The sequence below is a fragment of the Helicoverpa armigera genome, chromosome 24 (genome assembly GCF_030705265.1).
Source record: "Helicoverpa armigera isolate CAAS_96S chromosome 24, ASM3070526v1, whole genome shotgun sequence".
Lineage (NCBI taxonomy): Eukaryota > Metazoa > Arthropoda > Insecta > Lepidoptera > Noctuidae > Helicoverpa > Helicoverpa armigera.
The window spans coordinates 2808981-2824775 of NC_087143.1; the positions used below are offsets into that span (position 1 = coordinate 2808981).

Sequence of the window (15795 nt, forward strand, 5' to 3'; positions counted from 1 at the left end):
TCGCTTTTTATTATATATGTTTAGGACTTTTAGTGATCCAAAACTCAAAAATTTTCGGGCTTGCTTCACTTTACAGTTGTTTTTATTTTTCAAGATTTTTTTAGTCTACCTTAGCAAAAAGGGAGCGTCGTTTTTAAGTTCTTTAATTGATAAGAAAGTATCTTCTAGTTTCCATATTTTATGAACTTTCTTATTTACGGTACTACTTTAAGTCCCAAAATTTTCTGTTTTTTTTGCATTCACCGATCAGCAATAACTTATGTACGACTTGTGTACTATAAAAAAAATATTCGCGCTCGCTTCTATATGGGCTTCGTATGGGTTTGAATTGCAGTTGGAGGGCGCCGTAGAAATCTCGCCCAGGGAGCTGGTTGAGTTAAAACCGGCACTGATCGCAATTTATCTTTGTTTAATTGTTGTTGGCATTCAATTCCGAAAAATCATTTTTCGCGCACGTCCGTTATAGCTTTTTGTTCACTTTCGCTTTTTGTGGTATATTTACTTCATGAAAACTCTAAGGAAAAAATCGCGCTCGCTTCGCTCGCGGCTTCATGTACATTTGCACTTCATTTCTGTGTATATCTTACTTTTTGACTTTGCTTTGTTAATTTACAGTGGTTTTTATTTGTTTTGTGTCCTATGACTAAATAAATTTCGCGCTCGCTTCGCTCGCGCTTCCTTACATATAAAATATGTCTCATGCGTTGACTTTTTCAACAGGAAACCCACCAAAAACCTTTAATAACATATTTTACTGAAATTAAACATTGCTATAGATATTTAAGTTCGTTAGTTTAAGTTGCCCATAATCTGTTCTAAGCACTTTGATATACATTATGTTGGTACCTACCCATTAATCACAATCTTTCAATACATAGGGGCCACTTGGGTAATGATTGCACTGCATTCATGCCCTAAGCAATTGCTTAGTCTGCTTATGGGCTAACCCAGGACTTCTTAGGTTACTCTAAGACTTGAGCATTTCAAGTAAATAAAAAGTTATGTGTAATATATGTTATGTACCTATTGCAATATTTATGTAGGTATCCAAAGCGAGCGGTCCATGTACATATTTTTTTCTGTTGGACAAGTAAAATGGATATGAATGGGCGGGTGGGTCTGGACCCCCCCCCCCCTTATATATTTTTTGACAATAATATGTAGTCGTAGGGCGGCATAATCGGTATTGCACGCGGGCGAACAAACAGCTAGCGGCGGGCCTGATGTCGCGTGCATCGTAGTAGGTGCAGATACGTGATTGTCCTATTTAACTGTGTTATAGGGTGGTTTCTGTCTTATGTGGTAAGGGGGCTAACGACTAGATCCATACCCGTAAAACAAGAGTATGTATCTTTGAATTAGAGGAAGAATGTCTTGAATATAAAAATGACCAGCGTAAAATATTGTTACTCTTAAAACGACGTAAGTACGTAGGTATTTATTGTAACAGTATTGTGGTATAAATATTCAGAACCACTGAAGAACTAAGATCAATAACTGAACTAGCGATTTTTTTGCGATTTCATCCACCATTTGTACCTGTCTCTAAAATTCGTAACCTTCAACACTTTTTTTACGCGAAAGTTTAACATTATTCAGACTCGCTTTTTTTCATAATCAAGATACTGTCCGTCCAAATGTGTTTACATACATCTTCTCTTGGACAACAATAAGGCAGTCTCCAAGACTTATCTTTAGTTCTTTACAGCTCAAGGATAAAATATGAAGTCAGGTAATGATATCATTTTTCATAGTTGTTGTAGTTTAAGACTTTATAAATGATGTCATACTGTAATCCTAGTGTCCTAGCGTCTTAAGAATCAACATTTGTGGTCTTTCAAAGGTTATAAAAGGCATTCATTTTCTTTGCAATAGAAAGTATAGAAAAAACACTCACAATAAAGAAAGACTGATAAAGAAAAGGTTGAATGAGATGCAATAGGTACCAGGAGAGCATTGAAAGGAGTTGGTTTATTTTATTATTTGACATATTTTCTATTGATTTCTCAGTCTCTTTCATTCGAAGTCTAAAACTCACTACACGCACTAAATCTCCAACAGTCTTGCACCTACAACCTCTTCTTTTCACCACCACCCTAAGGTTTATAGGACTCTCTCTGCCAGAGAATGCCTAAGGCGTTACGTCCCCCGTTGTATAGTTATCGGCACGAATCTTGAGCTCTGACCTACAACTGCGCAGAAGTGATTTATTAGCAAAGAACCAATCCCGAGTGACGGCTATGACGCGATGCATTGCGGGCCAATCACCGCTTTAGCTCGCCCCCGCGCCTCACTTCATACCACAAAAGGGACCCAATTAATTACTTCTGCGAAGGTGAAGGTCAGAGCTCAAGATTCGTGCCGATAACTATACATAGTGCAGGTATAAATAAATAAGTCCTAAGTCCTTATTTTTTATTGGCAGATCCAGCATAAAACTTTTTTTGGGCAAGTTAATGTCGCTTTGCAAGCACACTGGAAACAGATTATTAAACTTTTATGACAAAGATAGTTTTCATCCGTTTCAGTGCTAGGATCACAATAAAATTTTATACTATCGAGAGTATTTGTCTCCGAGAAATGTTCTATTTAACTTTATCACTAGCCGTAGGAAGTTTCATGATTTCGTTTTGTTTTAAAAAAGAAATCGCGGGTAATGTAGTGTTACTCTGCTACATAGCTATAGTTAGGTTATGGATTTTAGACAGCCGGTAAACTTGTCTATTTATTTATATGAAAAAATGTACATACTCGTTTATCCTATAATTAAATAAGAAGTAATTCTGGACAGATCACCATACAAAGAATTTCCACAGCCCACCAATCGTTGTACTGAGTTACATTACTGTCAGTCTCATGCTGTCTCAAAAAAAAAACACCACTAGCACAGTCCAATTTTAGACCTTCCCCTCCTGCAAATAAAATCCAAATTGCGTTGCTCACCTGCTCCTTATCCTCTTGCGATTTCGGCCACAGAGTGACATTCAGGACGATCTCTCCCATGTCCTGGGTAGGTTTCCCAGGGTCTCGGAGACAGAGCACCAGGTCTTGGGTGCGGCCTAGTTCTAAGGCCGTCAGGTCGAGATGACAGGAACCCATGAAGTCGTCTTGAAGACCCCAGTCGTAGTCGAAGACCTGCAATGGTGTAGGTAGATGAGTTTTTTGGATTTAAATATTCATAGCCATAATTTTTGGACTTAAAGATCAATACTGGTCATGTATATAAACAGCACTTTGGCATACAATTGGGATACGTTAGAACTCTTTAGTACCTATACTTTAGATAAAGTTTATGTCCAGTTCTTTTTACATTTTTAAAGTATGAATCGAAAGAATTGTATTTGCTACAGCCATATTTTTTATTTTTTAGCGATCCCTATTATGTTGACAAGATACTTGGCTATTTGCAACAGCTGAGCCAATTGACACCAGCTTATACGAGATAATTTCTGAATCCTCTGTACTTAAACATAAAATACTAAAGGATATTGTAAGAAATACATGAAAAACACTTCAAACAGAATAAGCGGATATATCCCAATAGAAGCGATTACGTTCCCAATGTTTTCCATTTCTTATTTATAAGCTTTCTCCGTGTTTCAGAATAATATTTGGAAGTAGCAAAGCGAATAAAATAACTGATTTACGTTAACGTCGACACATATTTAAGACGAACTTGTGCCACGTATTTAGCATATTATTGATTTTCCTGAATTTCATACTGGTGAAACGTTTCTGATATTACACGCTTTTTATTAGCTTCACCTGTATGTTTGTAGGTTTGTATGTTTGTATGTTTGTTTGTAACCGACTTCTTTGGGCGCGATTTTGACCCACTTTAAACGGCCAGATTTCGTTCAAACTTTGTAGATTTATTGAGGACCGATGACAATACACTAATTTGATAAAATTATTTCATTTTTAACCGACTCCCAAAAAGGAGGAGGTTACACATACACATCGATTACTCCGAGGTTTATAGACCGATTTACGTGATTCTTTTTTTGTTCAACTCGGAATAGCTGCCAGTTAGTCCCACAGTCATCAGGTCAGGATCTGATGATGGAAACCCTGAGAAATCGAGGGCAACCTTCAAAAGTTGTAGGCATACATAGGGTAAAAACTTGACACTCAGGTGTATGCCTAAAAGCACTATTCAACTGTGAAGATTTGGAGCTGACCTGATGATGGAGACCAGAGAGGGTCAAGGGAACTCGACAACTGAATATGTAAACTACCTCGTGTTTGGGCTTAAATTATTTGTATTGACAAGACCTTTGCAACAGTGAAGGTTTGGAGCTGACCTGACGATGGAGACCAGAGAAAGTCGAGGGAACTCGACAACTGAATATGTAAACTACCTCGTGTTTGGGCTTAAATTATTCGTATTGACAAGACCTATGCAACAGTGAAGGTTTGGAGCTGACCTGATGATGGAGACTAGAGAAAGTCGCGGGAACTCGGCAAATGAATATGTAAAATACCTCGTTTGGACTTATATTCTTTGTATTGACGAGAACTTCCCACTTGTACGGATAGTGTCAACTATTCGTATCACTGAAAAGCTTTAAATAAATAATCTTTTTACAAAAAAATTAAACCGACTTCCCAAAACACTAAAAAGCAAAAAAAAAACTAATTTTAGGTGCATCGGCCTAGAAGTCGGTGGCAAAATTAACTTAGTAACATCCATTAGACACCGACTTCTAGGCTTTTCAATTTGCAAAATATGATATTTGTTAATTTATATAATTTTCATCTGTAGTCGATAAGGTAAGAAAATTAATTAAAATTTTCTAGAATTTTTCTCTACAGTCGATAAGGCAGGACTCGATGTTAATTTTTATTTCCAATAATTATCTTTAGCCGTTTTCTCAAATATTGACAATTTTTTGTATACTAAAGAGAATTTTAATTCTACAAAACAAATAATAGTTTTAAAACAAACTAAAAAGTAGAAAATAAATAATAGTTTAAAAAAAACTAAAAAACACGCTTTTTATAGAAAAACGAACTAAAAAATAGAAAATAAATTTTAATGAATTTAAATTAAGAAAACAGTGTTAAAAATTTCAATGAATATAAATTAATAATAGTGTGAATACAAAAAAAAAATATTTAAAAAAAGCGTGGGGTCCTTTTTAAGATATTATCGAAATGAAAATCACTGTACTCATATCTGTCAATAAAATATTTATAACTATTGACACCATGCACCCCACGCTTTTTTTTTAATATATTTTTTTTGTATTCACACTATTATTAATTTATATTCATTGAAATTTTTAACACTGTTTTCTTAATTTAAATTCATTAAAATTTATTTTCTATTTTTTAGTTCGTTTTTCTATAAAAAGCGTGTTTTTTAGTTTTTTTTAAACTATTATTTATTTTGACAAAAGTTTTACAGTATCTGCCTAGCCTTTACCCAAAGTAGGTAAATATGTTGGGGTCCGCTTCGAGATTATTTTATTTTTAACTAGCTGATCCTTCGACCTTCATATCGTTTAAAGCTTCCCTGGACCTCTACAAACATTTTAAAACTAAAATAAGCCACATCGGTCCAGCCATTCCCGAGTTTTAGTCAGACTAACGAACAGCAATTCATTTTTATATATAAGACTAGCTGATCCCGCGAACTTCGTATCGTTTAAACCTTCCCTGGACCTCTACAAACATTTTAAAACCAAAATAAGCCAAATCGGTCCAGCCATTCCCGAGTTTTAGTCAGACTAACGAACAGCAATGCATTTTTATGTACAAGCGATTCAGAATTATAATTTCATATAATTTATTAGCACAGCTTAAAACAATGTTAGTTATAACTACTTATCGTAACATATTAAAGTTTAAGCGGATGCAGCTAAGTAGGTACCAGTGTTTTATATAGAGCAACCGTTCATCTGACTTCATCAACCCATTTACCCTGTAACTGCTCCTTGGTACATAAGATTGGTCGTTAGACATTCTGGCTTCTTATTATTTGTAAGTAACGACTGCCAAAGATGTTCAAATGACAGTCGAGACCCATCATATTAGTCTAGTATTTCTTCAGATCATACTTAGTCAAAATAAAGATACTACTTCGCTCAGAACTTATGGAAGTAAATAAGACTCGTTGACGTAAGTCAGTTTCCTTAGCGAAGATATAGAATATCACGACGCCTCCGGGACTATTTTAGTGTTAATATTAAATTTTATATGCTGTAGGAAGCAGATTCTGTGAAATAATTCTTGTACTACTGGATTGAGCCTTACTTTCAATCATTATTTAAAAAGGGTCATTGTTAGCTTTTCTTTATTTATATCTTAACTGGATATTACTAATTTTATAGTAAGAAAGTTTTTAAAACATCTTTATAACGATTTTGTAATAGATAGAGGGGCTTCAATTTAATCCAGTAACGAATACAAATCTTACCTACTGGCTTTATATCCATCAAATTATTGGTCTATTGTATGAAAAGTGTCCTATATTTCCAAAATACGCAACGCTTTTTGTCCTCATTCAAGCATTTCCTAGTTCGAGGAAACCCCACCTTAGCCATTAACCTACATACTTAAAACTCTTAACATAAGTACATAAAAATAACTTAAGGTATATGAACTCACCTTTATCTGCACAGGCTGGAAAGGATCTTCAATAGGCACGGTAAAGCATTCATCCCACACAGGATTAAGGTCTCGATACACGATCCTGGATTTGTGCAACAGTCTGCCTCCAGCTTTAAACTTGACGTATGGATCACTCGTGCCTGATAACAAACCTGGTTTTGGACCCCACAAAACGCTAAAGTTAGAAGAGGAAAAAGCAAAAATAAACCAATAAAACCTAAGTAAGCTAAGGGTTTTTAAACTTTTGAAGGATCGAGGGAAGAATTTTGATTGTATCACGGAGTAAGGCATGAGCGGAAATGCCATAATGCCAATAGGTCAGGCGCCTTATTGTAGGTCAAATTCGTATGGCGGGCATAACCAAAACAATTAGTTACGAGTGAACTAACGAGTTCGGATTTTTGAGATATCTCTCAAGGATTTTTGGTATTCCAAAAAATGATCGGGTTCAAAGAAGGCACATAAGGGTGGAAACAGTAACGTTCGTCGTCCCCCGCACACCCGCATTTTGGCGCGCTACTTTCTCAGGAGATGTTTCGTTATGGCACCTCCGCTAGTCATTTTGTTCTCCATGGATTCTACAAAATTTTGAGCGAGAATTTATTAGGTCATTACCCAGCTTGCGAGCTCTCAGCTTAATTATAAATTACTTTTACTAACTTAAGACCTAATTTAGTTTGTGAAGATCGTTTTTCGCCGAAGATATCCGAAGATACACGAACGAATCACATTCAATTGTTTCATCATAAACTTGGGGAATTTGATTAGATTGCTTTGTACGTGATATTTGAAACCAATGCGGTATTACTAGATCTACTTAATTTAGTAAACAATTTCTTATTTTGATAAGATTTCTTACAAATTATGTTAGGATAGGTACTAAGGGTGATCTACCTTATGGTACGAAAGCAAAGCGTTTTCTGCGTTAAAACAAAACGATACATGCAAATTAAGAATAATAGAATGTGTTGAGGTGTACAGTGTAAAGACAAAATTATAGCGAAGTAAGATAGATAAGAGTTATTGAGTGCAATTTTATGATAAACTAGCTTCCAACGGTTTCACCCACGTCCCGTTAAAATAGTATCGTTCAAATTGGACCAGTATTAAGCTCCTGAGGTTAATAAGTTCGAACAAACAGACTCTTTAGTCTTATTATATTAGTATAGATTTGTAGAGCAAAAGTGCAGTTGAGAAAATTTTGCAGTGTAGATAAATTGCAACAGATGTTGTTTTGCAGCACCGCACCGTTGTGAAACAGTCATTTGTTAAAATCTGTCGCGTGTTTTGATATCATAGAGAAAATAATAAGTCTTGTGCCGTAATGTATTGAAAGATTTGAAAGAAACAAAGGTTAGTGATAGTTAGTTGTTGTGTTTGATATTTAAAGGTACTTAGATAAAGAGAAAGTTTTGTGTTTCCTTTCAAGGCATTAAAAATGTTCCTTGGTTAGTGAAAGAAAGGTTAAGACTGCAAATTACCCAATTCAGTGAACAAGCTTATATGTGTTTCCATTTCTGGAAAATTCCATTTTTAGCTGTACTTCTGCTGTGCATAGCCTAGCAATATTCGTGTGTTAGTGTGGGTGATGTGTGTCGATGGGTCCAACATACCATTTTTGTCCATAGCTACTAGATTTTGGCCTCTTTTTAAGTGAACTCTCAATTGGAAGAACGAGTATGTACGCAGTTGCTGCTCTCTTAGCCTTTGACCTTCGTCTGGTTCCTGGAAAAAAGAATGACAGATTCCATCTACAAAATATATAAAGCATTTTTTTTGGGGAACGTATGTACGTCTTTATAGAGAAGAACCCACAGCATCGCCAGCTCAACAACGCATAGAGTCAACAGAACGCGTCGCAGAAACTTTATTGTTTCGGATTCAGATAAATGTACACATGTCCACATTAAGACCAGTTATAAAAAAGTTTTAGTAGAAACTTAAGAACGCAGGTCTTCATTTATTTATTCAGGTAAGTCAATAACTGTTTACCTACACCTTTTCTTTACATAAAATATACCTAGCACAAAAAAGTATTATACACGTGCAACAATTACTTTTAGGCTCAGCAACCCCAGCGGGGCCCAGCAGGGCCAAGGCCTGCCGGGGCTGCGGGTTGTTCGAAAGAGGTACCGCGGCCCTAGCACATAAGAAGGCCTACGACGGAACACGACGGCTTTTAGTCAGTAAGAGTCTGACACTCCCTCACCGCTGCTAACCCACAGCGGGAGGGGTCATTTGATGATTTTTTACGTCGTTAAAAAAAGCACCGTGTCTTGTGATAAATAACAATATCCAAAGGGCAGTAAGTACTAACTAGAAATAAATAATGGATATGTTATAAAGACTCAATCAATAAAATATTCACAAACGACAAACGTTCGCAAGCATTCTTTACTGAAGTTACGTAAAGTTAAAAGGAAAACCCGATAATCCCCTACTCGAAAAAGAAAAGCAATCTATCATGAATTGCGGCGCTCGCTGTCTTACAAATGCATTTTTATCTTTCAGTAAGAAATGTTAAAAGAAATTAAATGGCGGAAACCGTTGGTAATATAGGTACATAAGCGTATGGTAATGTAATTTAAAAGCCCCTGTAGTAAATTGAAAGAGTACGCAATTGCAATTTGCTCTTTAATTTCATCAGGCGCTATAATCATTGGGCTTTTATACAAATGCGATTATTGAATGTGTGCTGTGTGAATTGGGTAAGTCGTGGTGGCCTAGTGGGTAAAGAACCAACAAACAATGCAATGTTGTTGATATTTAGGAATCAGCTTAATGTAGAACCTTCAAAATCGGCTAACGTTATTTTATAGCCTTAGACTAGACCAGAACTAAAAACCAATTCTTTTATAAAATCTCTAATTGAAAATACGTTCAGAAGACCGTTCTCTTTCAAACAAAAACTAAAAAAAAACTTGTAATTAATGTCCCGTCTCCAAGAAAGGTAATTATGAATCGCTTAGCCAAGGTTTTTAATATCCAAGAAGAACGCAGTCTTTTTACAGTTTCCGCTATAAAACTGCTCAAACAAAACTAAATAGATTTATAAACTGTCGGCTAACTAGCAGCGTTAGTTGAGTTTTTATTTGTTAGCTTAATGATACTAGTCTTAGCTATAGGCAAAAGTAAACTAATTAAGAAGATTAGGCCTTCATGTATGTAGGCCTAATCTTGATGTATTGAATGTAACTGATACTTTTTGTTATCACTTTTAAAAAAAATGAGATTGAAACATATTCAATATTTACCCTTATTAATTGTAAGAGGATGTTCGAAGCAGAGAAAGAAGAAAAAATTAGGCAGAAGATATAAATGGACATCAAATTCATTATGTATGTATGTTCCATTAGTATAAATGTAATGAGAATTTAAGATTCTTAGCCCTTCAAAAAAAAATTGCACGCTCATTAATTTTGCCTACTCACACAAGTACATACATTTAGTGGTGCACATGCAACTATCCTTTTACAATATTATATCGACAAATTCGATTAAGTTGATTTCAAAAAAGTTGTATAGTTCGTCAGCTGAAATGACGCGTCCCACTCATTTACATTGATTATGTTAAAAGTGGATCATGTCATTTCAGCCCAACGAGCTACTAATAATGTTGCCATAGTTACCAATTGTAACAGTTCAGCGGGCGGCGGTCGTGGGTAATGCGCGGGAGTGCCTGACGTGGACGGCGCTGGATCGGTAGACACCTGACGCGTCACAGAATCTGTGGACAATAGAAATAAATCGTTTTAATTAAGGAGAAAATATAAAAATTAAAAGAAAGAAAGGGATCCATCCAGCGCCTGCTTATTTCCAAAAAGAGTCTGAAGGCACTTGGACCCCATGGTTTTCTGGTTTCAACCTCAAACGGTTCAAACAAATTATATGTACCTAAACTTCATCGACAATTAAGTACATAACAATATGCAAGTCTGCAGCAGCTTACAATATTTGACATCGCATAATAATCTCGTGTTATTCTCCTAAAGAATACTTAAAAGATACTTCAAATTCCTCCATTGCAGCTGCCTAAGGAATTATATCATACCTGGGGCCCGATTCTCCTAAGTTAATAATGTCAAAATCGAATAGAAATTGAATCGCAATATGATCGCAATAGCAGTTTTAACCATATCGGGCATTCTGTTACTAATATAAGACCAGTCGTATTCCACCGACATTCGATTGGTTTACGATTGGTCTGCTATTTTGTTGATTTTGATCTATACGGTAGTTTGCTCTACAATCATATTGCAATCGTAAATCATTTGCAGACAAAATGATTCATTATTGAATGACAGAAAAGGATAAAACGTTTATTTAAAAGAAAAAAATAGCGGAATGCCACATACGCTTCAATCGTAATTGAGTCGTGATTGGATCTCAGTCGAATGTGAATCGTATGTCGCTTAAGTAAAATTAGGAGAATCGCGCCCCTGTTTTATATACGTACCATCTCTTTTTCGGAAGAGGCGCATTCTCCGCCACTTCCTCACGGCGGACTTAAGTTTCTTCATCAGCACACAATTTAGAAATGCACTGGCTATCCTCCGACGCCATATTGTGCACATCTATCGACTATTGTCTATGGTTTGTTCGCCCCATCACTAGTTGGGAACAGTTTGTTGTATTGAGGTAAAATAACCGTTCTTAAAAAATATATAACTATAATGACTTTTCGTAACTCATTGAGCAAATAATTTTCAATTTTGATAGGTACGTACTTTCACGCATTTACCGGGTTTACCGGGTACGCACGACAGAAAACAATTGACAATGATGGCAGGTATTTTGTCATGCGAGAATGTGAGCAGAAAATCCGCTGTTGTGAAAGCGAAGTTTCCTTAGTTATCGTCGAAAATATATAACAAGATAAAAAATATCATACAATTGCTTATACCACTTACCACACAAGGACTTTATCTTATACAAGACACTACTCGATTTTCCAAGTAAAATAAATATTTTTATTTATTCTCTTTCAAAAGCGGAGTGCAATATAATATTATTATTTAGTAAGAAAGGAAATAGAAGCTAAGTAGGTCGTACTTCCAACGAGACTTGCTGAGAAGTTTCATTTTGTATACCTCTTTGCTTTTCAAGAGGATACTCGGAACTCGGGGGTAGTTGCAATTTAATAGCGCGTGGTTATTATTTTATTTCGTTCTTAGTTGTTATTTTTAGTTTTCACTGACTTGATGTTTTATTTTCAGATAGTTTATTACGGGAAAATGGGATGTTATAGGTCGCTTTGTTCTTGATAGGAGCCTAAAACAATTTGAGATTACAAATAATCCGCATTAGACACATTTTACAACCATGTAGCTATCTATCCTCATAATAATTATTAACCTAAAGAGTTTGTTTGCTTGAACGTGCAGGAATACCAAACCAAACTGTCGATATATGCCAGGGAGTCGCCGTCGACGGAAACGTCTAGGAGGACATCATCATCATCATCATCATCATCATCATCATAATATCAGGAATGACAGTACTGGATAATCCGCTAATTAAGAAAAGCTATGAGCTAGGAATTTTTTATCCTGATGCGTTCAGTAGATCCCATGGAACTCTTGTAAAACAGCTTGCGGAGTTAGTCCATATTACAAACAAATGAAGCTGAACCAAACAGAATCACATAAATCTCCTAACCAAAATTGTAGTTAAAGTAAGACAAAATAGCTTTCAATACGTGTTTAATAATGTTAGTATAATATCTACAGTGACGACCACAACGCTTGGCCCCATTCGTATCTGTACAAGTTATCTCATCCCGGATTCAGTGCATCTAACCAGTGTTGCCACAATAAATGTACAGACGAAATGTTGGTAGTATTAACCGACTTCAATGAAAGGAGGTTCTCAGTTTCACCTGTATGATTTAGATGCGGTTTTCAGCATATAATGTTTCAATGAAGACGGTTGTATTCTTTTTGTATAAAGTTTTTTTACATATTTCATGTCATGTCTCATCAAAGAAGAGTTTGTGGCAAAGTACCCAAGAGCACTTTATTATTTCTATTTTAGTATATACCAATGTATCTTGGACACCAATGATTGATTAAAGGAAAACAACAAACAAGGAAACCTGGACTGGAAAGTCTGAAATTGCTAATCCGCCTTCAGCAAGCGTAGTGATTAACGCTCATTCAAAAATACTGATGATGAAATACATATTCATAAAAACAGGATTTTTTTTATCTACCTATTTTAAAAATACATAGATTCCCTTTTTTGGAAAGTCGGTTAAAATCACTCACATTAAAATTACGTGTACGTTGTATGTTCGTGCAACAGAATTGATACCTAATAACATTAGATACTTACGTGTTGTCGCATTAATCAACTTTGTGTTGATTATACCTAAAGTTTGCTTTAGTAATTAAAATATAATGATAAAGCAATTCTTGTTTCATTTTAGGCAAAGCTTTCTGTAATACCGTATATAAAAATGCATCGCCTTCAACGTAGTGGGTTCTTAGTTCAGATAATATTCATGCAATTTTGTATAAAAAAGTTAGATTTATTTTCATGAATAAATAATACCTACTTCTTTATTTGAAACAGGTCTATCATGCCGATTTTCACCAACCAATACCTAAATTTAGGGATCCCCTATGAGCATTTAGGGAACACTTACCTAATACGAATTTCGTTTTCACTAAAGTTTAAGTGTCACTTATAACCTTTATTATTGGGGGAGCCCTTATTCTAAGTGATACTTATTAAGAGATTGTTAGTAAAAACGGGCATTACTCTTACAGCTTTATTCCACAATGATCCTACAAATCATTTTTAAAATAAACTCGTACTCGGAAATAACATAGAGTGCACAAAGAATATAAAGATATGTGCAATTTATTGCCATTGACGCGACATTGAGATTGTGCCAAATAAGTCAAGGGTAAACGACAGTTGGACTCCATTTTATATTCTTTGGTGTTCATTATTTTAACAATGGTGACACCTACGGTGCAACTTCCCCTTAGAAATTTCATTAACTTGGTTCCATTATCTTAATTCGAGAGTATAATCCGGGCCCCGTATAAAAGTTTTATAGTTTGGGCTATTTTAGTTTGTAATATAATTGAGAAAAGGTTTTCGAACTAAAGGGTAAGTCTTAAGCGGTATTGTCTGCCTAGATTAGGCTGCCCGCCCACGTCCGATAAATCGGCAACCGATTTTTTGTAGGAGAAAAATAGAACAACTGCTAGCGATAGTGCAACGCACACGTCCTACAAAAATGTGGTCAGAAAATCCTATTAAGCGCGTCCTACAAAAAATTGACCCGATCTGACGTGGGTGGGTAGCCTTAAGTATGTCTGTTAATCAGCAACATTAGAAGCTACTGCATCTGTTTTTGCAGTCAGCATATTTTCATTCTTAGCTTAAAATAAGATTAACCATCCACTCAAATTAGTCTACTAGATAACAGTTATAGTTTCAATCTAGCTGAGTACTTTATTGTAGCTTATTATGGCTATGCTGAACTTATTTTGAGTGAAAATTAAAAGAAAACCCGCCAATATATGTAGGTGTTCAGACACCGGCTTTTATTGCGTTAGGCTATAACTTTATTACAACAGTTTCAATATAAAAATATATCCACTACTACGTATATAGCAAAGGGCAAAAGAAATAGTCGTGAAAGAAAATCCCTCAGTTTTATGATTGCCATTAGCTTTTATAGACAACAAACCTCACGGTGTATTGATCCACTAGTCTGTGGCAGTCTATAGTTGTCTGTGGTTGCCAGTTCAAGGCGCCACAAACAACTATGAATGTGACGGATCGCGAAATACATTTGTAGTTTTACAGATTTCAGGATTTTCTTTATTAGGATGGTATTTTCTTTGATTGTTTTTAAAGATTAAGATAAAAAGTCATTTATTCAAAGAAGGCTGAAAATCAGCTCTTTTTGAAAGTTAAATTTACAAAAGACTGCCACCAAAACTTCCTTTGTGTTTTAATTGCCACAAACATGAACTAACTATAGATTTGACGGATCGCGAAATATTTTTGTAGTTTTGTATCAACGAATGGAATTGGTATACAGATTTCAGGATTTTCATTGTTAGGGAATGTTTTTTTTTAGATTCTTTGTAAGAATTGGAAGGGTTTTTGTTGTAAGAGGGTTTAAGGAAACCCTTATTACAGTTGACATGTTGTGATTCGTTAAAATTGGGGGCGATAGAATGGTAAAAGTTTAGGGCTGGGTCAAGGTTGGGTTAGAAGTATTTTTACTGCTAATAATGAAAAGTATATAAAATAATATTACGCATGTGTTTAAATGATTTATTAAGAGATAATATATTTAGTGTGTACCCCAAACTCACTGTGTTATTTCAAATTAGTCTGCTTGTTATCTAGTCTAGGTCCATTTAACTATCCAGGAAGAATCAAATCAGTATTTTAGATTTCTGTTTTATCGCAACACGAGGAAAATTCAATCAAAATGTATGAAACTCTCTGATGTGTAATTTCGTCTATCCCTAAACCCAATCTAACAACGAGACTCCCAACCAATATAAATCCATATTCAACGTTAAATATGGCCTCGGTAATACCCATAAAACATTAAATAGCCAACTACATACAATAGCTGGTTATACAGTAGGTACGTGGTATTATGATAAACCACTTCCCGGCTACACCGCCCACTGATTTCATATTGATAAGCGCCGAGAGAAACCTTGGTATTTCGGGAAGGTAATACTGAATTGATAAAACTTTTATGTTATGGACGATAAATGTTCTCCGCGGTTTTATTCACGTCTAAGGTACACCCACTTTGCACAGTAGAGTAAAATGTAGTCTGTCCTTCTCAAACTCTATTCTATTTGGGGACCTATTGAAAATCGGTTCAGTTGTTTTCGCGTGAAAGCCAGACGGTTAGAAAGAGTTACAACCGGGTAAAATATAAATCTACCCATTCTCAAACTTTATTGACTATTTGTGGACTCAATTAAAATTGGTCCACTTGTTTTGGCGTAAAAGCTGCACAGCCAGAAAGAGCTATTAAGTAATTAGTAAACTAAAGATTTCAATTGCCCTTTAAATAATAAGGATATTTTTATAGAAAATTTCTACAGCCTGTGAATAAAAATCCTCTTGTTAAATAGATAAAACAAATGATTTTGTAATAACCTTCAATGTTTGAGTACATTTGAGTGG

General features: G+C 35.3%; 1 protein-coding gene across 7 annotated transcripts in view; it reads right to left on the reverse strand.

Moving 5' to 3' along the window:
- The window catches only part of Mctp (Multiple C2 domain and transmembrane region protein), a 185648-nt gene that overhangs the window by 31281 nt on the left and 138572 nt on the right, over window positions 1–15795 (reverse strand). For 4 of the 7 annotated variants that reach the window (XM_064041287.1, XM_064041288.1, XM_064041289.1 and 1 more), the window contains exons 2-6: window positions 11072–11225; window positions 10245–10342; window positions 8229–8340; window positions 6613–6767; window positions 2944–3135 (exon numbers count right to left, since the gene is read on the reverse strand). In XM_064041287.1, the coding sequence (XP_063897357.1) occupies window positions 2944–3135; window positions 6613–6767; window positions 8229–8340; window positions 10245–10342; window positions 11072–11189 (675 nt within the window). In that variant the 5' untranslated portion in view covers window positions 11190–11225. The remainder of the gene's footprint in view (window positions 1–2943; window positions 3136–6612; window positions 6768–8228; window positions 8341–10244; window positions 10343–11071; window positions 11226–15795) is intronic. The other 3 variants (XM_064041284.1, XM_064041285.1, XM_064041290.1) reach the window with 1 other exon arrangement.